The sequence below is a fragment of the Macrotis lagotis genome, chromosome 8 (assembly GCF_037893015.1).
Source record: "Macrotis lagotis isolate mMagLag1 chromosome 8, bilby.v1.9.chrom.fasta, whole genome shotgun sequence".
In the NCBI taxonomy this organism is placed as follows: Eukaryota; Metazoa; Chordata; class Mammalia; order Peramelemorphia; family Peramelidae; genus Macrotis; species Macrotis lagotis.
This window is the reverse complement of record NC_133665.1, coordinates 139,416,184-139,439,851: the sequence shown is the minus strand read 5'-3', so window position 1 is coordinate 139,439,851 and position 23,668 is coordinate 139,416,184. Positions and strand designations below refer to the sequence as shown.

General features: G+C 47.5%; 1 protein-coding gene across 1 annotated transcript in view; it reads right to left on the bottom strand.

Moving 5' to 3' along the window:
- The window catches only part of PLXND1 (plexin D1), a 200,049-nt gene extending 178,735 nt beyond the window's left edge, over nucleotides 1-21,314 (bottom strand). Inside the window, exon 1 of the mRNA XM_074198509.1 lies at nucleotides 19,944-21,314. Within this exon, the coding sequence (XP_074054610.1) occupies nucleotides 19,944-21,314 (1,371 nt within the window). The remainder of the gene's footprint in view (nucleotides 1-19,943) is intronic.
- Between the last annotated feature and the right edge of the window lie 2,354 nt (nucleotides 21,315-23,668).

Below are 23,668 nucleotides of genomic sequence, written 5' to 3'. Positions count from 1 at the left end.
ATGTCATTGTTTGAATTGGGCAAGTCATTTCCTCGTGCCAAATCTCAGTTTCCCCACCTGTAAAATCAAAGAGTTGGACTAAGTCATAGGATTATAGAGTTGGAAAGGGACCTTAGAAGATTGCTAGTTCAACTCCCTTGTTTTACAGATGAGAAAACTGAGGCCCAGGGGTCTTAAGGGTCTTCTCCATATTACTCAGGTGGTAGGCATCAGAAGGAGGATGATCTCCCTGTGTCCCTCCAAACTGTAAAGTTCCAGAATTCTAGGTCTAGCCTATCTAGAATCTTAGAGGCATAGTAGATAAGAACCACTGATCTTTGCAAATTTGCTTGGGGTCTCTTGCTCAGACTCCAAAAAGTCCACCCTCATGGAGTCTCCAGCTGAGCCCCCCCCTTCCAAAGAATGGATTGCCAGAAGAATTAACAAATAACAGGATCCAAAGGAATCACTGCAAGCCAAAATATTTGAGTAATGAGGTCCTCAGTGGCTTTTTAAAACCAACTGTATTGGAAATGCCCCCACTTCGCCATCACCCTGGGACAGGAAAATACATTGCCAGAGATCAGGAGGGAGGGAGGCTGCTGGGAGGGCATCTGGCAGATGCAAGGAAAACTCAGCTAAAATGTCTATTTTGAAATTGCTTGGACTAAGATGTCTGATTTATTCATTCGATATTTTGTTAGCTGTTCTCTTTCCTCAAGAGATTCCCTCCTACCCTCTGAGCTGTGTTTCTCATTTCAACTCCGCTCTGGCTTTGGTGGAAGATTTCAAAACCTCCTTCACTCTTCCCAAAGGAGAGGAGTCTGGGAAGGCAGCAAACTTTTAGCTCCTCAAATGTGGGAGCCTCTTAATACAGAGATTCATTCTTGCCCAAGTGAAAAAGTTGCTCCATCCAACAAACTCCATCTGGGTAAAAGGCATGGCAAGTCCCAGAACCCTGCTCCTGGCAGGACGTTGTCTTTCTTCCCCACTCTCTGGCCTGAAAAGAACTTTAAAAGGTCAGAAGCTAAGAGTCACTTGGACTTGGAGTCAATAGTTAGCCATGTGCCTTATTTCCACCCAATGCTTACTTCCCCCCCCTTTTTTAGGTATTGCCAAGATTTGGAGGAGAAGAGATTTTCCTAGACTGTCCATTCTCTTGCTCCATCCTTCCCTCATGACCAAATCCCACCCCCATCCTTCAAGTTCCAGCCCTTTTGGAGAAGCCTTCCTTGACTATCACCACCTAATCTGATCCCTCCCTCAACTCCTATTGCACTTATTGGCCCACAAACATTTATTAATAGGTCAATAGTCATCAAGCATTTATTAAATTCCCTGAATCAGACGTGATATTCAACACTGGGGGATACGATCTAAAAGACAGCCCTGTTCACCATCTAATATTGACTTCTATTGACTACAAGCAGCTTAGAGCCCAACTACTACTGAATTATCTCTTGGATGCTAGTCCTTCTCTTCCAAACCAGATTGTAAGCCCATGGCCAGATACATAATGCTCAGTAAAGAATTGATGGAATATTAGGAAATGTATTTCAGCTCAGTCTATCCCCATCTCAGCCTCCAACAGCAAATGAGGACAAGGGTTGCTGGTACAAAATATATTTTGAGGCAACGATGGCAGGAAGTGATGGCTGGTGAATGGAGCCATGCTAGGCAGATGACTTGTGGCCATCTCTCAGATAGCCCGGCATTGGTCCCTATACATCCTTTCTCAGAATGAATTTGATTGACAACAGGCATCGTGCAAGCCAAGGATCTGCCCACTGAGGATGCTAAAGGGGGCTGGATCTTGGTTCATTGAATGGTTTTAACCATTTGTGTTAGTTTATTCAGTGTGGTTAAGATTGCAGGCCCAAGTCCTGGCCCAGAGGGTTTAAAAAAATCTCATTGACAGCCACAGACCAAGTATGGATGACTCAGTGTAATTCCATCCCTACTACTGGAAACATAGCTCAGCACAGGTCAGAGGGAGGGGGCTCCAAGAGAACCATCTTTCTGTACAAAGGAGAAGCAGATTTGTAGAGATGCTCAAAGGCTGGCTCCATAGGACAGCCATGGAACACAAAGAGAAGCAGTAGATACTTCTAGAAAAAGGGCTGAACTTGGAACCATAGGATCCAGCCCCAAAGCCGAACTCTACCACTAACTCATGACCCTTCTCCGGCCTCAGTTTCATTGTCTATGAAAGGAGATTAGGCTTAATGCTCTCGAGTTTCCCTTCTAGCTCTAAATCCATGTACTCAAGATCCAATGAGGGGTTAGGAGTAAGCCCTACCACCTTGAGCTGATTTCCCCCAAGATTCTATGTAAGAAAACATCATTGCTGTACTTTGATGGTCCCTAATGATATTTTAAAATAAGCACATAGGAGTATATCAGGAAGCCTTTTTTTCAGCTCACAATTTCTCTAGGGATGTCTGTGATGATTTATGATTCATATCGTCCCATTCACAGTCAACAATAAAGGTTTATCTTTTATAGAATCAGTTTCATACATTTAGCCTGGAAAAGAAAAAAAACCTGGGACTGGGGGAGAAATGAGAGTCACTGCCTTTAAATATGTGAAAAGCTGACGGTTTGGTATGGGATAGAGTAGAAAGAGATCAAGATGGGAAAGCAAAGGATCCGGATTCCAAATCCCACCTCTGAAACTTCCTTCTTGTGTGACCTTGTACAAATCACTATCCCCAGGGGTTTCAGTTTCCTATTCTGTGAAATGAGGTGGCTGGAATGGATAATCTCTGCTTCTTCCTAGATCTAAATACCACAACCCCCCATTTTGAAACTAGACTAGACAACATCCATTGTTTGGGGGGGTCTTCCTTGCCCTTGGGTCACCCAAGGGCAGTTTGGGGGAGTTCTGCTGGGGTCTTCCTCTAGATTCAGAGGGATGGAAAGCACCAGGATTTGATGGTGGCTTGTGCCGTGGGTCTTTTCCCTCCTCCCCTCAATATGGCCCCAACGCCAGTCTTAATAGAGAGGATCCACGGAACTTCACTGCAGAGATGGGAAGCACAGGGTGTCCAGGGCTTCCCAATTCTCTGGCGATCATTACTATTACCATCATTATTTAACGTTCCCTGCCCTGGAGCAACACGCTAAGTCGAACATTGTGCATTATTAAAGCAGCAACCCGAGGTTCAGATTCAGTGGCCATCAGTCCAGGCATAATGGAAGCTGCCAGCACTTATCTTTTTATGACCTTGTGATTTATTATTTTTCAGGATAGAGCAGAGAAAGAGTGAGGGTAAAAACATGCACATATGCCCACTCACACCCTCCAACACACACACACACACATGCTTACTCATCCTCTCCAACTTACATACACACACCATACTCACCCACTCCAACACACATACACACACACTCCCCTCAAATTCACAACTCTCACATTCTCCATTACACACACATACACACACTCCTCCCATATACACAACTCACTCACACACACACTCATCCCCTTCAACACATATTCCCCCCACACATACACACTCCACACACATACACACTCCCCTCAAATTCACAACTGTCACACTCTCCATTACACATATACACACACACTCCCCATATACACAACACACACACACACACTTATCCCCTTTAACACACACCCTCCCATACACACACACTCCACACACATACACACTCCCCTCAAATTCACAACTCTCATACTCTCCATTACACATACACACACACATGCTTCCCATATACACAACACACACATACACACTTACTTATCCCCTTCAACACACACCCTCCCATACAGACACACACACACTCCACACACATACACACTCCCCTCAAATTCACAACTCTCATACTCTCCATTATACATATACACACATACACACACATTCCCCCATATACACAACTCATACACACACACTCACTCATCTCCTTCAACACACACCCACACACACTCCACACACATCTACACAACTCTCACCTCCAATACACACACATACATACACACACATACGCACACATACACACAGAGTCAGAAGAACTTCAATGTATTGTGTTATAACTGAAATATGTACCATATAATTCTGGGTACAGTTCACAGAACATTTAACTTAAACAAGCTATGATGACATCTCGCACACATACACACACACACAGAGCATCAACAGTCAGACCACATACTATTTAAAGACAAATGTCTCGCTTGTCAAGGGAGAAGAAAGGATTCCAAATTAATTAGGGTATTTATTGCAAACTTTTTTGGGATCTCCACCACTGAGATGGCAGTATTTTAGCAATTAGGTTTCAAAATACCTCAAATATTCTGGCTTTGTCTCTCTTTGTCCTCATTAATATGCTGGTAAGATGCCACCATCAGGATTGCCTGGGGGTGCACTAGGGGTCTTGATGCTGGAGCAGGAGTGTGATTGTTTTATAGGGAGGAGGATATCCTGATGTGCCACCACTTGGAGGCCCCAGTAAGAGGGGTGATCAAGGCAGCTTTCCTGGGGAGATATTTAGCTACAAGAAGGAGAAAGATGGAGGAGTATGGTCATACTACAGGACCAAAGGTTAGGAGGCTTGCATTCAAGGCCACTCTCTGACACTGAGCAAATTAGCTATGTCCCTCAGCCCCAGTCTCCCCATCCATAAAATGGGAAGTCTGGACTAAAAGAGCTGAAAATTCCCTTCGAGCTCTAAAACTTTTGTGAAACTAAAATTCTTAAAAGTTCAGATTCAAGGGGCAGCTAGGTGGCCCAGTAGATAGAGCACCAGTCCTGGAGTCAGGAGGACCTGAGTTCAAATCTGGCCTCAGACACTTAAAAAATTACCTAGCTGTGTGGCCTTGGGCAAGCCACTTAACCCCATTGCCTTGCAAAATAAAAAAAAAAGCTCAGATTCAAAAGTCCTGGGTTGGAATCCTGTCTCAGACATTCATTAGTTGTGTGATGCAGGACAAATTCCCTTCTTACAGCATTTGTTTCTTTATCTGTGAAATACAGCTTACAGAGTCAAGAGGAGAGAACACAGTAAACTTCAACATGTTCTCTGAATGTGTTGTTACTCTATGATTCCTCTCCCCACCTCCATAAAGTTCCTCCATGCTTGGATGTCGCACCTAGTCAGGTCTCTTTAGGCCCCCTCTATGGGAATTACAGAAGACATTGCTTTTTGATCACCTCATCAGAAAAGACTGAGGTCTTTGGAAAAGGGATATAATCCCTCTGGCTCAAGCCTCCCTGGAGCCATGTTCAACCATTCTTTTATAAATACTTGTACCTCCACTTTCTCATCCTTCCCTCAACCTCCATGTGTCAGATGAGGTACAGAGAAGTAGAGGAATTTGCCCAAGATCACACAGCTCCCTAGTGACCAAGCTTGGACCAGAATTCCCAGTCTGCTTCTTCCCAGTGGACAATACATTTGCAGGGATGATGATGTGATGTGACTAGTGGAAAATCAATGGGTGATAGGGGCAAACAATTATAGGATCATAAATCCAGAAGCAGAAAGAACATCAGATATCACCTAGCCTAACTTCCCACTTGGCGGGTGAGCCTACTGGGACCCGGGGTGGCGGGGAGGTGGGAAGAAGTGACTTGCTCAAAGTCACACCAGAAAGGAAAAGGTTTCAAGGGTCTGATCTTAGAAACACAACAGAACTCAAGGAATAATAGCCAGGTTCTGATCCTGTCCACTGCAGGAGGTAGAGGGTCTTCCTATCCAAATAATTCTTTTCCTCAAGGGAAGGTGACTGAGATTTCCATGCTATCTCATGACTCTTCTTTTTGTTCATATTCATGGTTCTAACTAAAGAATGAGGATCTTAGTGATGACACAGAAGCTCTAGCAAAAACTAAAGTTTCTTTGAAATGAAAAAAAAAAGGAATCCAGATTTCAGCTGCCCCAACCTTGTCCATTCACTGGTCTCGGGGTGCTGGTCATCTTAGGGTCTCTTCAAGACATCCTGAATTCCTATATTCCTTGCCAAATGGCAACAGAAGCAATCAGGAGAGAGAGGATTTAAGGAGCATAGGGGTGGCAGTAATGGCTAGGAGAAAATAGCTAAGCATGTGTGCGTGTGTTCAAGTGTATCTATATAGGACCTGTGTGCATTTGTACATGCATGTATTGAAAGTGAGCAGGTGTGTGTAGGTGTGTGAATATTTCAATCAGAGCATGGGGATTTGTGTGATAATGTCTGTGTACTTGTGTGCAAGTGTGGGAAGAGGAGCATATGCCTGAGAAGGCGTTATTCAACGTGTGTGTCTATACATTTTACATTCTGCAATCATGAATCTTCCTAGATCCTGGCATCCCATGACTCATAGGCGCCTGGTATTGCTGAGAATACTGTCATTAGAAAAAGCGGCTCCTTGAGTGGGGAGCAGCTTGGAATTACTGGGGGGGGATATCCAACAATCTCACATGTTCTCTTCTTCCCAGCTCACTGTCCATCTGCAACGCCCATCATGGGTGACCTCAGATGAATCAAAACTGCTGGGAAACCAGTGGATCTAAGGATGTGATGGGATATCACCAATGATGACTTACATTTGTTAAGAGAGAGAGTGGGAGATGTTGAACCCCTAATTTCACTGGGAGAGGGAGTTTTTTTTTGCAAGGCAATGGGGTTAAGTGGCTTGCCCAAGGCCACACAGCCAGGTAATTATTAAGTGTCTGAGGCCAGATTTGATCTTAGGTCCTCCTAACTCCAGGGCTGGTACTCTATCCACTGTGCCACCTAGCCACCCCCAAGAGAGGGAGTTTTGACATGACTGACATCAGAGATCCATCAAAATATTGAATACATATTACATCATGGTGCTTCAAGGTGTGAAAACAGCCTTACATGTGTTTTCTCAATTAATCTTGCTAACAATCCTCTGAGATATCTCCATTTTACAGATGAGGAAACTGAGTCTGAGAGTTTAAGGGACCAACAGGACTAGGGTCAGATAGCTAGGAAATGTCTGAGGGAAGATTTGAACTCAGGTTTCATAACTCCCAGTCCCCCTATATGACTGGAAGGGACCTCAGAGGACATCTAGTCTCCCCTTGTCCATTTTACAGAAACCGATTTCCATACACGTTAGATGATTTGCCCAAGGTCGTAAAGGCAGGGGTAGCATTTGAACCAAGAGCTTCTGACTCCACGACCACTTTGCCTTCTCATACTAATATTGAGAGTGGGAAGAGTATGAATGGGCAGCTCTGTGGAGCAGTAGACTGTTGAATTAGACTAAGAGGTGCCCTCCTTTTCCCTGGCGTGTCAGAAACTAGTGCATCACCAAGTAATAGAAAAGAAAGGGAAATCCTGCATTTGACCCTTTTGTCTTTTGGCAAATTAAGGCATCCCAAGAAGCCAATTTGTCTCTATTCCAGCTCCCCAAAGGATTAGTTGCTGGAGGGAAGGTAGGAGGCTCTCCCCCCAAGGACCTGTTCTATGGTGAAAATATAAATGAATAAGAACATGAGTTCTCCAGTTACGCCCCAGGTCTAGGACTCCCGACAGCTCCATCTCCATCCAATGCAGCTCACCCCTGATACAGGAGGGGTCCCCAAACATTCCGCCTAAGGTCTGGTTGGGCAGTGGGAGGGGGAGAGAGAGGAAGGGGAAGGGCCAACAGAACTGTTAAGCAGATGTGAGTTAATACGGCTCTTTCGGCACCAAAAGCCAATAAATCCTCTAAGACTCCCTCCTGGCGCTTCAAAGCAAGGAGGAAGGCCCTCCACCGGCCACAGGAAGGTGTTACTCTACACAGAAGGAGCTAGAAGCTATGGAGGCACCAGGGCTGGAAAGGGATTTGTAGTCAGAGGCCCAGGGGGTGAGTCCTGGCTCTGCCTTTTAACACCTATCTGTATAACTTGGGTATGTGGTTTGGCTTAGGTTTCCTCCTTTGTAACTGAGGCAGATTGGGTCTCAAGGATTATTATGGACCATTCCAGCTCCCAAGGTACCATCCATCCTTAAGCCATTCAAATCACTTTGATTCATTTGATTTTTATTGGGCATGTACTATGCCCCTCATCTCTCCGGTAGGCACTGGGCGGACCTTGTTCGTGAAGAAGACCAGTGAGAATTCGGCAAGACCATGTCTGAGTGACAAAAGGAAAGAGGGCAGAAGTGGCCAAGCTTAATGGAGGAGGCGACCTTCAAGTTTGTCCTTGATGGACAATGGCGATTTGTGAAAGGATCAAGGTGACACCATAGGGTACAGAGTTGGGCCTGGGGCAGGGAGACTCATCCTCCTGAGTTCAAATCTGGTTTCAGACACTTAGCTGTGTGACTCTGGGCAAGTCACTTCAGTCTGTTTGCCTCAGTTTTTTCCTCAATACAATGAGCTGGAGAAGGAAGTGGCAAATTCCCTCCAGTATGTTTGCCAAGAAAACCCCAAATGGGGTCATGGAGAATAAGACACCCCTGAAAAATGACTGAACAACAATCATCAAGAATCAGGGAGGGCCTACCAGGTAATTGGGGGGGTCTGTGGCACTGGGAGGGGGATGATAAATTGCCTTTCTTAAACTCAAGTGAAACAGTATCACTACCTTGATTTTTTTTTTTTGCAAGGCAATGGGGTTTAAGTAATTTGCCCAAGGTCACGCAGCTAGGTAATTATTAAACGTCTGAGGCCGAATTTGACCCCAGATCCTCCTGACTCCAGGGCCAGTGCTCTATCCACTGTGCCACCTTAGCTGCCCCTTGAATTTATTTTTAAAAATCTCGTATGATTATGAGAAAAGAGAAAATCTAGAATCACACAGGATTGTCCCTAGATCCTCTGGGGCCCCAGGCAGATCTTTAACACTGGAAGGAACAGAGAGGGTGCTTCTATAGACCTGCATTGGTAGAGGGAACCTCCACACCAGGAAGGTCCCATGCCATGAAATCAAGGATTCACACCCCCTACCCCGGCCAAATCCTTCCCCCAGCCCATCCCTGGTACTAAAAAAGTCTTTTCATATTTGCAGAGCTGGGAAAGAGGAGAATATTCTTCTTTTCACATTAAAAGAATAAAGCCCAGAGAGGTTAATTGATTTGCCTCAGGTCTCACAGAAAAAAGGGATAAAAGTGGGGTTCAAGACCAGGTTCTCCAGTCCCAGATTTAGTGTCCATCCCATTTATACCAGACTTCAGTTCTCCTGTGATAGAAGCCTCCTTCAAAGAATTACCCTCTTCAACAAGAGCATAGAGAATCCACTCATTGCTTCAAAAATTCAGCCCCTTTTAGCTCTCCTTCTTTCTTTTACCCCATTTGAACCTCACAACCACTCCAAGAAGTAGTTTTTATTATTCTCATTTTATAGCTGAGTAAACTGAGGCAGAGGTTAAGTGACTTGCTCAGGGTCACAAAGCTAATAAGTGTCTAAGGTCTTCCTGGCTCCGGGTCCAGCATTCAATTCACCATGACCTAGATGCCAAAGGAATGAAAAAACAATTCCAATTCCAATAGTATGAGCTTGGCTAATTGGGGGATTAGTTTGTGCTCAGTGGCCAGAATTCTGGACAGGAAGTCACAAAATCCAGGCGCATTAGTAAGTATCCAATAAATATTGGATGAATCGAAAGGAAGTGATTTGAATTATCTAGGGATCATAGGAGCCATAGGTTTAGAGCTAAAAGAGACCTTGGCAGTCATCAAGGCCAATCCCTTTTTAAAATTTTTTTCTTCTGAAAACTATTATCTCCAAATAATTTACTTTCTTTTCAATCCTATTCGTTCTATTTTATGCATTTAAAAACATGATTCTGAACAGTCAATAAATATGCCCCACCAGATTGCCAAAGGGGTTCATAACATCAACCCCTAGATTAGATGGGTCAAGTCAGAGATTTTTTAGATTTCAGGGGGAACTCTAGGAATCTTGCACACCTCTCTCAATTTACAGAGAAGGAAACTGAGGCCCAGAGAGGGAAAGGAGAAATGGCCAAGGGAACAAAGAGTGCCAGGGAGGGGCTGGGTCTTGAACCCCCAGGATGTACAAATTGAAGGTTGGCACTCTCTCTAATACTTGCTGCTGCCAACCAACAGTAATTCATTCCTCCCTAGAGAGGACACCCTTTGCTGGGGCTCAGTGAAGCATGGAGGAAATAAAAGGGTCATTTGTTCATTCAAGCATACTCCCTGAACCTTATAAAAATCACAGCGGAGGTGGCTACTGAGGCATTGGTTTCATTCTCACTCAGCACTTTTTGCCCCTTAAACACAAGGTAAAATAATAAATATCTTCAGGTACCCAAGAGCTCATCATAATGCAATTCCTCAAAAAATTATCAATTGACCAAGAGGTCAAGCTTGTGTGGGCACTGTGGGTCACAGGAAGGAGACACAGTCTTTTCAAAGAGTTTAAAATCTCACTGATATGACAACACACACACACACACACACACATTTCTGTGATAGAAGGGCCAAACTTGGCCTTACAAGTAAGAACAGGGACCAATGGAAACAAATGAAAATTTATGGGGGGAGAGGGGACATTTCAGATGTGGATCTGGGAACACTTCCTCGCAATCAGAACCACAGAGAAAGGAAGGGGTTGCCTTGGGAGGTGGTGGACTCCTGAATATTAGAGATCACTGACTCCAATATTCTATAAATGGATGAGAGAAAAGAAAAGGGAAATGGGATGTATTGGAGGGATGGAAGATAATGAAGAGGAAGAGTGGGACCAGATTTTGAAAAACTCAGCTGTCACTGAGGAGTTTTGTTTGTCTTGATTTCCCAATGGGGGCTGGGATGAGGCGGGGTTGGGGGAGGGAAGGATGCCAGGCTAATCACTTTGGGATGCTACACTACAGGTAATAGATGATAAAAAGCAGAGCTTTCCAAAGGATGCTACAAAGTTCTCAAGTTAATACGTTTTATTGAGCCTCCCAAGTAAATAACACTATAATATTGGACCTAGAACCTACTAGATCACACTTGTATATAATCTTCAAGTTTCTGTGTGTTTTCAGCACAGGCATCTTGTGAAGTAGGTAGCATAAGTATTATTTTAACTATTTTACAAATGAGGAAACCCAGGCTCAGAAAAGTCATTTGTCCAAGTTCATAAAGTTAGTAGATAGCAGAGCAAGGATACAAGTATGTTCGTGTGAGGAAAAAGATGGTAGAGAGGATCTTGCCATAGAAATAAGAAAGTTAGGTTCCAAATCACAGTTCTACAACATACAGCTGTGTGAACTTGAGCTCAGTTTCCCCATCTATAAAAAGAACCTATGACCAATAAAACTGGCAAAACTGTCTTGTTCCTTGCCAAAAATATTTGGGAGATCTGAATAAAAATTTGATTTCCCTGAATCCTTCCCTTTCCAGCCATGGCAAAAAGCCCTCATGGTCCATTTCCCAAGTGAGTAAAAAATGCGTCATATCCCCAGAAGACAGAACTTTTGCTTTAGGAACATTTTCTGTTGGCTTTTGAGCTATCATTTCAAAATTCAAGTGTCCAACAGGCTGGGACTGTTTATATAAAGCTGCCCATGTGGCGTATTTGGGTTAGCAAGCCTTTATCATAGAAACCACTGTTGGCCATCACATCTTGAAATCACAAAGCGCTGTGTAATGGGGCTGGGAAATGCAGAGTTTCTTTGCAAGCTCCATCATTATCTCCTGTCACTTACTCAGCAGAGACTCCTCAAAGAGTGGGATTGTGTTTGGCGCTCTGTGTGTGTGTATGTTTCTATATTTTTATGTGTCTGTCTCTCGCTCTCTCTCATTTTCTAAACTCCAATGAGACTCTGTTCTCCAACTGTGGCCACTATTCGTTGGTCACCAATATTCATAACCAGTCCCAATACCACCAATACCATAATCAGTAACTTGGAAAAAAGAAAACAAAATTGATCATTTGGACGACTTCCCAGCTGACCTCTTTCCTTCCCAACTTCAATAAGTACATGATGAATCTTCCTAACACAACTTTCGCCATGATTCCTCCTTCCTAAAGCACATTCAATGACTCCCTCCAGCTTACAAGATACAGTCAGCACAGGATCATAAACATGCAGTTATAAGATTCCTTAGGGATCATATGTGCATAGAGGTAGTGATGCAATGGATAGAGACCCGGAACTGAAGTCAGAAAAAACTCCTCTTCCCAAGTTCAAATCCAGCCTCAGACACTCACTAGCTGTGTGACTCTGGGCAAGTCACTTCACCTATTTTGTCTCAGTTTCCTAATTTGTAAAATGAACTGGAACAGGAAATGACACACCACTTCAGTATCTTTGCCAAGAAAACTCCAAAAGGGATCACAGAGTCAGACCTGACAGAGAATACTGAACAACAATAAAGGGATCATATAGCCCAACCCACCCAAATGAGGAAACTGAGTCCCAGAAAGTTGAAAGAATTTGCCAGGTTCTCACAGGTAGTTGCTAAGCATGATATATAGGAAAGAGCAGAGGAGTCAATGTCAGAAGCCCTCTGTTCAGTTCCTCGTTTTGCCATTTATTAGCCAAATCACTTCAAATAAGCAAGGCATCCTCCAAGAACCTCAATTTACTCCCCTCACCTGTAAGAAGGGAATGTATGATACATCGAACTATCTCCTGGCGCTCTTGAGAAGAAAGTACTTTCTAAACTATAAAGTGCTAAGCAGATGTGAGCTGTTTATTAGTGTTTCTGGTGCTCTTTACCATCCTGTTCCAATTGAGAAGGAGCTCGCGTTGGCCTCATTCCATGGCCCAAAGTAATCAACATCTGATTTTATACTGAGAGACAGGGTGGGGATATATAGAGTCAGGAGCCCGGAACTTGAGTCCTAGCTGAGTTGTTCCTTTATTCAGTGGTCTTTGGGTAAAGCCCTGCCCCCCTCTGTGGGCCCCAGTTTCCGATCATGTCAAATGCAGGTATTGGATTAGATCTTCTTTGAGGTCCCTGTTGACTCTTATCATCTATGATCTTAGGAAATCCCCTAACTTTATCCTTATCCAACCCTAAAGGGGCTCTTAAAACCTTTTCTTTGATCACACAGTCTATCTGCCCACCAAATATCCACCAGTTGAAAATCTTGGCTATCTGAGGGCAGTCTGGAGAAATTAATTATCAAGTTGGTCCCGTGAGGATGAATTTGGGGCATATAGAAATTTCTAGAGATCATTTACTAAATTATAGAGGGGCTTCCATCTGTGTTGGCAGAAGGGGTACCCACCCCCCCGTGAAATAGTATAGTATTAAAAATGTCCAGAATTATGGAAAACAGAAGGCAACCAGGAGAAGGAAGTAGAAAGGGTCCTCTGGGAGTGAGAAAGCCTTTGTTTGAGATCTGGCTCTGCCTTTTCTATCTGCGTGAGCTTAAGCAATTGTTTAACCTTTCTGGATGTCCTTGTTTGTAAAATGAAAAGTAAGGGGTCATCTAGTCCAGATTCTCTTCTGGCTAAATAGCTCGCCATCCTATGAATGAGAACCCAAACAGCTGGGTTCTAGCCCCAGTTCCTCCATGGACTAGACACAATACTTTAGATAAAGTTACTACCCTGGGCCATAGGCTTCGCCCGTCAAATGAGAACACTAAACTAGAGGATGTTCAGACTGCAAAGCTCATAGGATCACTCACTCACTCACTCACTCACTCACTCAATCAGCACTTACTAACCAACTCTGTGTCAGATACTCTGCTAGGTGCTGTGTAAACAAACCTAGAAATTTAAGTAGTGCCTGCCCTTCAGGAGCTTACATTCTAAAATGGGGGGAAGAAGCAAATTTTAATTAAATATAAAATAGGGGCAGCTGGGTGGTGCAGCACTGGCCCTGGAGTCAGGAGGACCTAAGTTCAAATCTGGCCTCAAACATTTAATAATTACCTAGCTGTGTGGTCTTGGGCAAGTCATTTAACCCCACTGCCTTGCAAATATATAAAAATACACACACACACAATAAAAACACAATAATTGGGGAACTATAGGGAGCAAAACTGACTCCATTTTGAAAGTGATGCTGATACTGAATTTTCAAGATGAGGCAAACAAGACCAAGAGAATGTAGATGAGTTATTCAAAGTCCAACAGTTGAGAATCGAATCAAGATCCTGACTCAAAATCTAATCTTCTTTCCAGTGTACCTTGAGGTCCCATTCACTCTGTAAAAAGAGACTGACTTGGAATTTAAATCCCCAGCTCCCCATATCCTCTAAAATGCTCCCACATCTCTGAAAAGGCAAACAGAAGCTCAGAACCCACAAAACAATTGCAAATACTGGGATTTTTCTCATGGCAACACAGGCAGGCGCTAACCATAACTTAACCCCAGAAGCCGCCGGCTCTCTGCTAATCTGTTCTCCTGCTGTAGTCCCAGGGCTGGAATTTGAGATACATTCAAATATTTCATTGTCTCGAAGGTGGGAAATTAATGTTAAATACTGCGGGACTGAGAAACACAATCTTGCAGACCATGTCTCCAAGAGACCCGTCCTGGGACCTAGAAATAAAACACTGCATGTTAACTTCCTGGCAAACCCAACTATTAAAAAAGAAAATCAGACAGATTTGCTTGCAAATTAACCCAAGGGTGGAAGGGAAAATGTTTTCCAGTGGTGTATCAGAACAACATTTCCATGAGATTAGATCTTTTATGGATATCCAATGCCCTCCAAGGATGGCTTATGGAGATTGCATCCTGCAGATGCTGGACATTGCCCTCTCCCCCACTTGTGGACTCCCTCCTTTCACCCTCCCACAAAGATTCTTTAAGACTTTTAACTGTCCTAAGAAGAAAAGTAGATGATAGATAGTGGAGACAGAGAAGACCCCAAATCTGGGTTTGAGTCCTTCCAGAAACTCTTATCTAATCTAAATGACAATTCATTATCGAACCCCTCAGACCCTCAATTTTCACATCTGTAAAATGAGGCTAACAATACTGCTAGTCTTACTGTGAGAGTCAAATAAGAGATTGTCTATAAAATGAGATGTGCAGATTATCAATTTTTGTCATGAAATAGATTGAGGCTCTGAACCTGTTAGATCATTAATAGGGAAGGGGGCACCCCCCCCCAGAGCAGGTTGACACTTTTTCTGCTATATCTCATTTTTATCCCCACAGCAATGCTGTGATTATTCCCATTTAAAATGAGACAAACAGGTTAAGTGGCTTGCCCAGAGTCACCCAGCTGGTAAGAATCTGGAGTCATATTTGAACTCAGAGCTTCCTGACTCCAGATCTAATGCTCTATACACTAAGATGCTCCCTATGCACTTAGCAGCTCCCTAGCTGCTCAATTTTTAGAGAGCTATCTTGCCCAGAGACAGGTCCTCAATCTACCCCAAATCACTTCTCTGTGTGATGTTCGTTCTCTCTCTCTCTCTCTCTCTCTCTCTCTCTCTCTCTCTCTCTCTCTCTCTTTCTCTCCATTCAAAACAAAACCAATTCATCCAGGATAATGGGTGATGGGATGAAAGAAGGAATCAGAAGGGGGATAAATATGATGGGGGATAACCAATGGACCAACTGAAAAGACACAGACAAGAAATACTCCAAATAAGAAGGCATGGCAGCATTTCAAGGTACACTGGGAAAGGGAGTACTGACACTATTGAGATCCCAGATAAATCAAGCTAATGAGATATACATATTATGGGGACCCCAAAAAGCCATCTAGTCTAATCCTACCGATGATACAGATAAAGAAAGTTTAGGAAAGCCAAATAAAGCGCTCAGGAACCCAAAAATAGTAGGAGATGGGTAGAATTTGAACCCATCAATAAATATTTATTAAGTGCCTACTATGTATCAGACACTAGGGAGATAGACCAAAAAAAAAGGCAAAAGATGGCCCCTACCCTCAAAGAGCTTACAATCTAATAGAGGAGATAGCAATCAAACAGATATGTACAAGGATAAATTGGAAATAATGAAAATGAGGAAAGTGCTAGAATGAAGAGTTTTGGGGAAAGGACTTCTGTAGGAGATGGGAGTTTAACTGAGACCTGAAGGAGGATCTGGAAGGTGGAAGGTGGAGATGAAGAGGAAGCTCATTCCAGGCATGGTAGACAGCCAGAGCTGAGAGATGAAGGGTCTTGGAGGGACAGGCAGGAGGCCAGTGTCATTGAAATGATGGGTATGTGTTAGGCTGTAAGTTGTAAGAAGACTGGAGAGGGGGCTAGGATATGAAGGGCTTTGAATGACAAAGAAACACTTTTGTAATTGATTTTAGAGAAATACCTGGACCAATGGACTCTCAGTTTAGGCAGAGAGGAACCAATAAAAACTTCTTTGCTATTTTTGCCTACAATATCCAAGAAAACCAAAGGAAAGATCCTTGGATTAGAGTCTATTCATTTTCCTGTACAAGGGAATTTGAGGAGATGGAGGGAGGCCCAACAAGAGACATCTCTCTGCAGGAGGGCCGGATTTTGATTCTAATCTCAGAGAGAGAAGATCTCAGCCAGATGCCGAATTGTGCATTTCCAAATAATATTAGCACATACAAAACCAACCTCAAATCTGACCACTCTTTGTTCAATAAGAAGTTTCAAGGGCTTAATGCACCCATGTTATCATTTCCGAAGCAAGAGACAGTGGTCTGATGCTATAAAGACCCAAAACACCACCACCACAGACCAGGAAAAGCCACAACCCTATTGTCTCCTAGGAATCCTGGCCCTGGTGCCAGTCAGGCAACTGGTCCTATCTACTGGTGCCAAGATGGCACTGCTGAGAAAGACCACAGAGAGAAGGAGGCGGGGGACAAGTCCTGGAACAGCTGCCCATGCTCAGAAGCTTCCTGTCCTTTCCCCAGGGGCAGAATCGGGGCCCCATCACCTGTCATTACAGCTCTTGCCGGGACTCCCAGAACAGTCCAGAGACATTGACATGTCCCTTTATTTCTCAAATGTGAGTTTCTCTCCTTCCGAAAAAAGAGGAGGCAACACTGCAAATATCACATCCCTCAAGTTAGCGTCTCTTCCCATAAGGAAGAAGGATGGCCCTGTCTTTTCCTAATGTGTATATTCCCCACGGTGGTGGAAAGGCAGATTTGTCAACTTTCCCCTGGAATCCACAAGGCAAGGTCATCTGGGTGCCCTCGAGCCTCAGCCCCTTGCTGGCCTCCCATTGCAGAACCCAGCTCAGGGAGCAGAGAAAACAGCTGGGATAGCCCCGGCGGCCTCCAAAAAGCTCCTGCCTGGCCTGGCCCGACCTGGCCTGCCCAGCCCAGCCCCCTCCCGGCAGAAGGCAGCGGCGCTCTGAGTCACCACCGGTCACTGGGGCCTGGGGAACGTGGGAATGAAGATGATTCCCAAAGGGGGGGCTGAAAAACCACAACAAGTTTGGCTTTGTGCTAACCCAGAGAGGACTATGAGTAACTCCCCATCAGACCAAAAGTTTACACACACACACACACACACACACACACACACACACACACACACACTGACACACAGAGACACAGAGACACTGATACACACACAAAAACAAAGACACACACAAAGACACAGAGAAACAGAAACAGAGACACACAAACACAGACAGACACAAATATATAGACACACAACACACACAGACACAAAGTCACAGTGACATACACACAGAAATAGATATACACAAACACAAAGACACAGACACAGATATATAGACACAGACACAGACATTCTCACGCACAGACACAGATTTACACAATACATACTCAGACACACAAACACACACAGACACAGACATTCACACACAGAGATTTATATAATACATACACAGACACACAAACATACACAGACATACAGACACACACAGACATACAGACATTCACACACAGACACAGATATATACAACACATACACAGATGCACAAACCCATAGATACAAAGACATACAGATACACACAAACACATACTGGCACACACACAGAGACTCAGATACACACAAACACACAAAGACACACAGATGCAGACAGAGATACAGACCCAGAGACATAGAGACAGGTCACCCAGACACACACTTCTTTCTTCACTCTTCTTTCTCCTAGAGAGTACTGGCTGTCCTTGGACTTCTCCCAAACCCTGGCCATATTACAGGTGAGGTCAGGAGACCTCTGGAAGGCCCCCTTGGAGGCAGCCTTCCTGAGAGCTCCTGCCTTTGGGCTCACTCTCCCAAGGCCCGCCAGCCCATTCTCTTCCAAGGTGGAGTCTGGGGGATGATGAGCTTCTAGACTCTGGAGCAGAGAATCAAACTCAAATTTAAAAACCAAAACCATCCTAAGGATCCTTGCAGCCAGGAATTAACCCAGAACACCAGAGATGGTGTTATTCATGTTCTATGGCATCTGAATTGCTTTCCTCTAATGTTCCTGACTCTGGCCTAAACAGCTTCCTTTGGCCCGTGTTCCATAGGCAGTGGGAGTGAGAGGCAGCACTAGAACTCGGGCCATCTTCCTAGCTTTGAGGACAGCTCCCTAATTCCTTGGCTGCTCTGCCTCTCCTGGTGAAGGATAGGAAAAGTCTCGAGAGATGGAAGGGGCAAGAGACAAAGATTAAGGATCTGGAATGGAACTGGGAAAGCAGGGCCTCTCAGGTGCCTCTACCACCCAGACCTGACCTCTACTGGAGCAGGCCAGATGTGCCCAGCTGGGACTTGGCTACTCGGTTATCCAAACCTGGAAACGTCAACTGGCCTGCCAGGTCACTGACCCTTCCTGGGATGGAGGGGAGAGAGACAGGGGGAGAGAGAGAGAGAGAGACAGAGACAGAGACAGAGACAGACAGAGACAGAGAGAGGTAGAGAGACAGAAGCAGAGAGGTGGAGACAAAAGAGACAGAGACAGACACAGAGACAAAGAGACAGAAAGACAGAAACAGACAGAAACACAAGAGAAGAGAGAGACAGGCAGACAAACAGAGAGACACAGACATAAATACACAAAGAGAGTCAGAGACAGGCAGATGGAGACAGGACAGAGAGAGACAGAAAGAAAGACAGAGACAGAGAGATGATAGAAAAAGAGAGAAACACAAGGAAAGAAACAGACAGGCAGGCAGAGAAACAGAGACAGACATGAAAACACAAAGGGAGAGTCAGAAAGAATGAGAGAGAAAGACAGAGACAGAGATAGAGACACAAAGAGAGAGATAGAGGACAGAGGCAGGAGAGAGACAAAAAGAGACAGAGATGAACAGAGACAGGCAGACAGAGAAACAAGATAGGCATGAAAACAAAGAGAGAGATTCAGGGACAGAGGGAGAGACAGAGAGATAGACAGAAAGAGGACAGAGACAGGAGAGAGACAGAAAGACAGAGACAGACAGAGGTAGAGAGACAGAGACAGAGAGACAAAGGACAGACTGAAAGACAGAGATAGACAGAGACAGAGATAGAGAGACAGAGACAGGGAGAGAGAGAGACAGAGGACAGACAGAGACATAGGGGTGGAGAAACACAAGAGAAGAGAGAAAGAGAGACAGAGACAGAATGACAGAGAGACAGACAGAAAAAGGACAGAAAGAGAGACAGAGACACAAGGGAAGAGACAGAGAAAGAGAGACAGATATGAAAACACAAAGGGAGAGAGTCGGAGTCGGAATGAGAGAGAGACAGAGACAGAGAGAGGTAGGTAGACAGAGACAGACATTAAAAACACAAAGGGAGAGAGTCAAAGGAGAGGCAGAGACCAAGAGCCAGAGAGCCAGAGAGGGAGCTGGGACGGTCTGGGGCTGTGGACCCTTCTGCCGTTCTAGGCACCCTTGGAAAGCCTCCGGGGTGGGGTGGGGGGCAGGTTGAAGAGGAGGCGGTCCCAAATCTCTGGGTAAGAGGGGCAGCTTGCAAGCCCTTCTGATTGGCTGAAAAGTTTATCCCAGAGCCCCCCCCACCCCCACCCCGACCAACACCGGCGGGGAAGGGGGCAGGGGGCCCCGGGCGGCTCGGGGAGCCTGCCCTTTGCCGGGCGGAGTGGGAAAGCAAGGAGGGAGTTCTTGGGAGGCCGGACGCCCCAAGGGGGGAGGACGCCCCGTCCACCTGTGCTCCCAGCCCCCCGCCCCCCTACCTGGATGTTCCGCTTCTTCTCGCAGGCCGGCCCGGTGCCCTGCACCACGCTCTCCAGCACGGCCACCACGTCCGGCGAGGGGTGGACGAAGCAGGCGGTGCGCGCCGCCCGGATGGCGCTCTCGATGTCCGAGAAACGGAAGACGCAGAGGGCCGCCTGGGAGCGGGCCCCGACGGCCCCGGGGCCCCCGGGCGCCGCCCGCTCGAAGACCCCGAAGAGCAGGTCTTCGGGGCGGCCGGGGCCCGGGGCGGCCGGGAACACGGACACCAGGCGGTTGAAGAGCTCCCCGCCGGGCGGCCCGCCGCAGCGCAGCTTCAGCTGGATGTAGGACTCGGTGAGCTTCTTGGTCTCGACGGCCGGCGCGGCGGGGCCCCCGGGCGGCCCCCAGCCCAGGCAGATGCGCGCCAGCAGGCTGTGCGCCTGGCTCTCCTTGTCCAGCGCCTTGGCCTCGCTGTTGAGGGCCAGGTAGGCGTAGGCGTCCCTCCGGGGCGCCCCGCCGGGGCCCCCCGCGCCCGCGCCGCCGCTGCCGGGGTGCAGGAAGGCGCGCACGAAGCCCAGCTTGTGCAGCGCCTTGGAGCCCTGCTTGATCTTGAGGATGTTGTCGTCGGAGGGGTTGAGGTCGAAGGTGAAGAGCTTGGCCGGGTCCCCGCGCGTGTCCAGCCAGCGGATGGCGATCTCGGGGGTGTTCTCGAAGCGGTGGTCCTCCAGGCTCTGGTTGCGGGGGAAGAACTGGCTGCCGAAGCCCGTGTAGGTGGCCCCCACCAGCAGCCGGGTGCCGCCGGGCCCCGCGGCCCCCCGGGCCCCCGCCGGCGGCTGCAGCACCAGCCCCACGGTGGAGGCGTTCGGGTGGTTGGCCGCCACGTTGAGCATGCTGGGGAAGACGGGGACCGGCTCGGGGCCCGCGGCCGTCGGGGGGAAGCTGACGGCCACGGCCGAGATGTTGCCCAGGCGCCGGAGCTGGCAGAAGCCCTGGTAGATGGAGCCGCAGACCACCACCAAGCCCTGGCCGGGGTCCAGCTGCAGGATCTTGTTGTGGTTGTCGGTCAGCACCTTGGGGTGCTCGCAGGAGGCCTGGGGCAGCTGCGGGGCGTGGCACAGCGGGTTGTCCCGCACCGGCCCCACCGCCTCCTCCGCCTCCAGGCTCAGGTTGGGGCCCGACAGCTGGTAGAGCCGGTTGACGGCCGCCAGGTACAGCTTGCCCCCGGGCCCGTCCAGGGCGAAGTTGTTGGTGGGGGTGGGCGTGGGGAAGCGCCGCTGGATCTCCAGCGCCGCGCTCCCGGCCAGCAGCGGCGGCAGCAGCAGCAGCAGCAGCGGCGGCCCCCCGGGGGGCCGGGGGCTACGGGCTGCGCCCCCCGCGGCTGGAGGAGCCATCCTGACGCCTCCCGAGCCGCGGCGCAGCCGAGGGCATCGGGAGCGGCCCCAGCCGGCCGCCGGGGAGCGGGGAGGGGGCGGCCGGGGGGCGGCTCTCGCAGCGGCCGGCTCCTGGCCGGGCTCCGCCGCCGGCCCTCCGTCCCTCCCTAGCTTCCCCAGCGCAGCCCAGCGCAGCCCAGCCTAGCCCAGCCCAGCCCAGCGCAGCCCAGCGCAGCCCAGCCTAGCCCAGCCTAGCCCAGCCTAGCCCAGCTAGGGACTTTCACATCCGCGCCGCTGCCTCGGAGCTTCCCCGCGGGGGAAGCAGGAGGAGGAGGAGGAGGAGGAGAAGCGGGAGGAAGGGCCAACGCCGCTGACCAACCCGCTCCCCGCCTCTCTCCTCCCCTCTCCCATCCCCTTGGCTTCAGAAACCAGCCCTTTCCTCCTCGGCTCCCCTCCCCTCCCTCCCCCTTTCGCTTTCCACGTTTGATTCCCCCTCTTATTTGGGGGCTGGTCATGTGAATGTGATTAAGTTGGCGGAGGCTCTCCTCCCCCCCCTCCCCGTCTCCTTCCAGATTCCCCAGCCGCAGCCTCCTTTGGCGCTCCGGCCCGGGGTGGCAGCCCGGGCAGCCCCTCGCCGCGCCGCTGGAGACCTTTCTGCCGCACCCCCCGGGAGGGGGCCCCCCCTGAGCCGGCAGGCACAGGGGCGACGTGCCCCCACCCCGCCCAGACTGCTGCTGCGCTCCCAATCACCAGGGCCTCTCCCCTCCATCTCCCCCGGTCCCATCGAGGCTGGCTGGCTCGCCCTGGGCCCGGCCCGAGTCTAAGTTAGCCATCAGCCCCTCGAAAAGCTGCCTTCCCTTCCCATAAAGGGGGTTTTACAAGGAGAGAATAACGAAGGGGATGAGGATGGGCTGTCTGGCCCTCGGGGGGTCAAATATATAAATCATGAATAAATTGAGAGGGGAAATATTTCAAGCATGTTAGGGGCGAGCGGGAGCAAGAAGCTAACTAGAATCAGTCACTGGCACCAGCAATAGCCCTTAATTATACTCTGAGAGGACAAGGGGAGGGGGAGGCGGCGGTAATGGATTGACCTGGTGTGGGGAGAGTTGTTTCCATTTTAGATAGAAAAACGCCCAGTGTACATTAACCGGAGAGTGTGGCTGTGTGTGTGTGGGGGGGATTCTCCGGATGGCTCCCTCCTTGAGAGAAGGGGCCTAATGGGGCTTTAACACCTGCCAGGTTCCTGGGCCCTTTATTTTAAAGAAAACTCAGAGGTGCCCTCTTCCCACTTTCATTTTGTCCTCAATTTGCTCACTCGAAGGCAAACTGGACACTTCCAGGCCCATTGCTCCTTGGTTTCAAAATTGTTTAGCAATAGCCAGATTCTGAGGAACTTTAGAAAATTGAAAGGGGGAAATGTGATTATTCACATAGAATTTGAATGGAAAGAAGACAGGGCAGAGAACCGGGAACCCTAGCGGCTGTCCTCAATTTGCCACTCATTTGCTGGGTGCGTTTCTTCAAGCTTAGTTTCTCCATTGGAAAAAAAACTGAGAGATCTGGATCGCCTGGACCTTTCCATCTCTAGCATTTTATATTCTATATATCATTAGATAATATAATAGTCATTGTTGTAAACTCTCTTCCAGCGCTGCTTTTCTCAAGTTCTTTCTGGCACTCACATTCAGTATTCTGACATTTTATGTTCTCAGTTCCTTTCCAGGATTAGCGTTCTTTACTGAAATATTCTAGTTTGAGGTCTTTTCTGGGTCTGACTTTCTATGCCCTAATCAACATTCAGGGTTCACCGCTCAAACATTCTACAAAATCCTCTCTGGATCCCTTATTCCTGTATTTGAACATCCCATGTTCTAAGGACTCCTCCAGTTCTGCTAGTGGCTGGGTCATTCTAGAACTTATCTAACTGCCTAATAATCATCCAAACAAGCCCTTTTATTTACAAATCAAGTTTCCTGCTCCGGCTGGTGTGAGGTTCATATTTTCCAGTAATCAATTCTTTTCCACCACTCACTCAAAGGGAAGGGCACCGGGGTCTGTGGATCTGCAGCTGCCGATAGGGCAGCAGGACTTGGATTTAATCTCGCTCAGACAGTGCTTACTATTATTTAGGCTCAGGAAGGAAAACAACGACCTAAAAAACCCACACACCTCCTGCTGGGAACAACTGCCCCCTGGACACTAGCCCCTCACCCTCTTCTTCCTGTTGTTGGACTGGGAAGGCAAGTTTGCTGATAAACTGCTCTCTTAAATGTCCCATTTTCCCCTCCTCTAATGCAAGAAGGCCTTTGATGGTTCCCCAATGTGTTTATAATGCCAATGGTTTCCTTCACTAGGAAATATGAGCAGCGCCT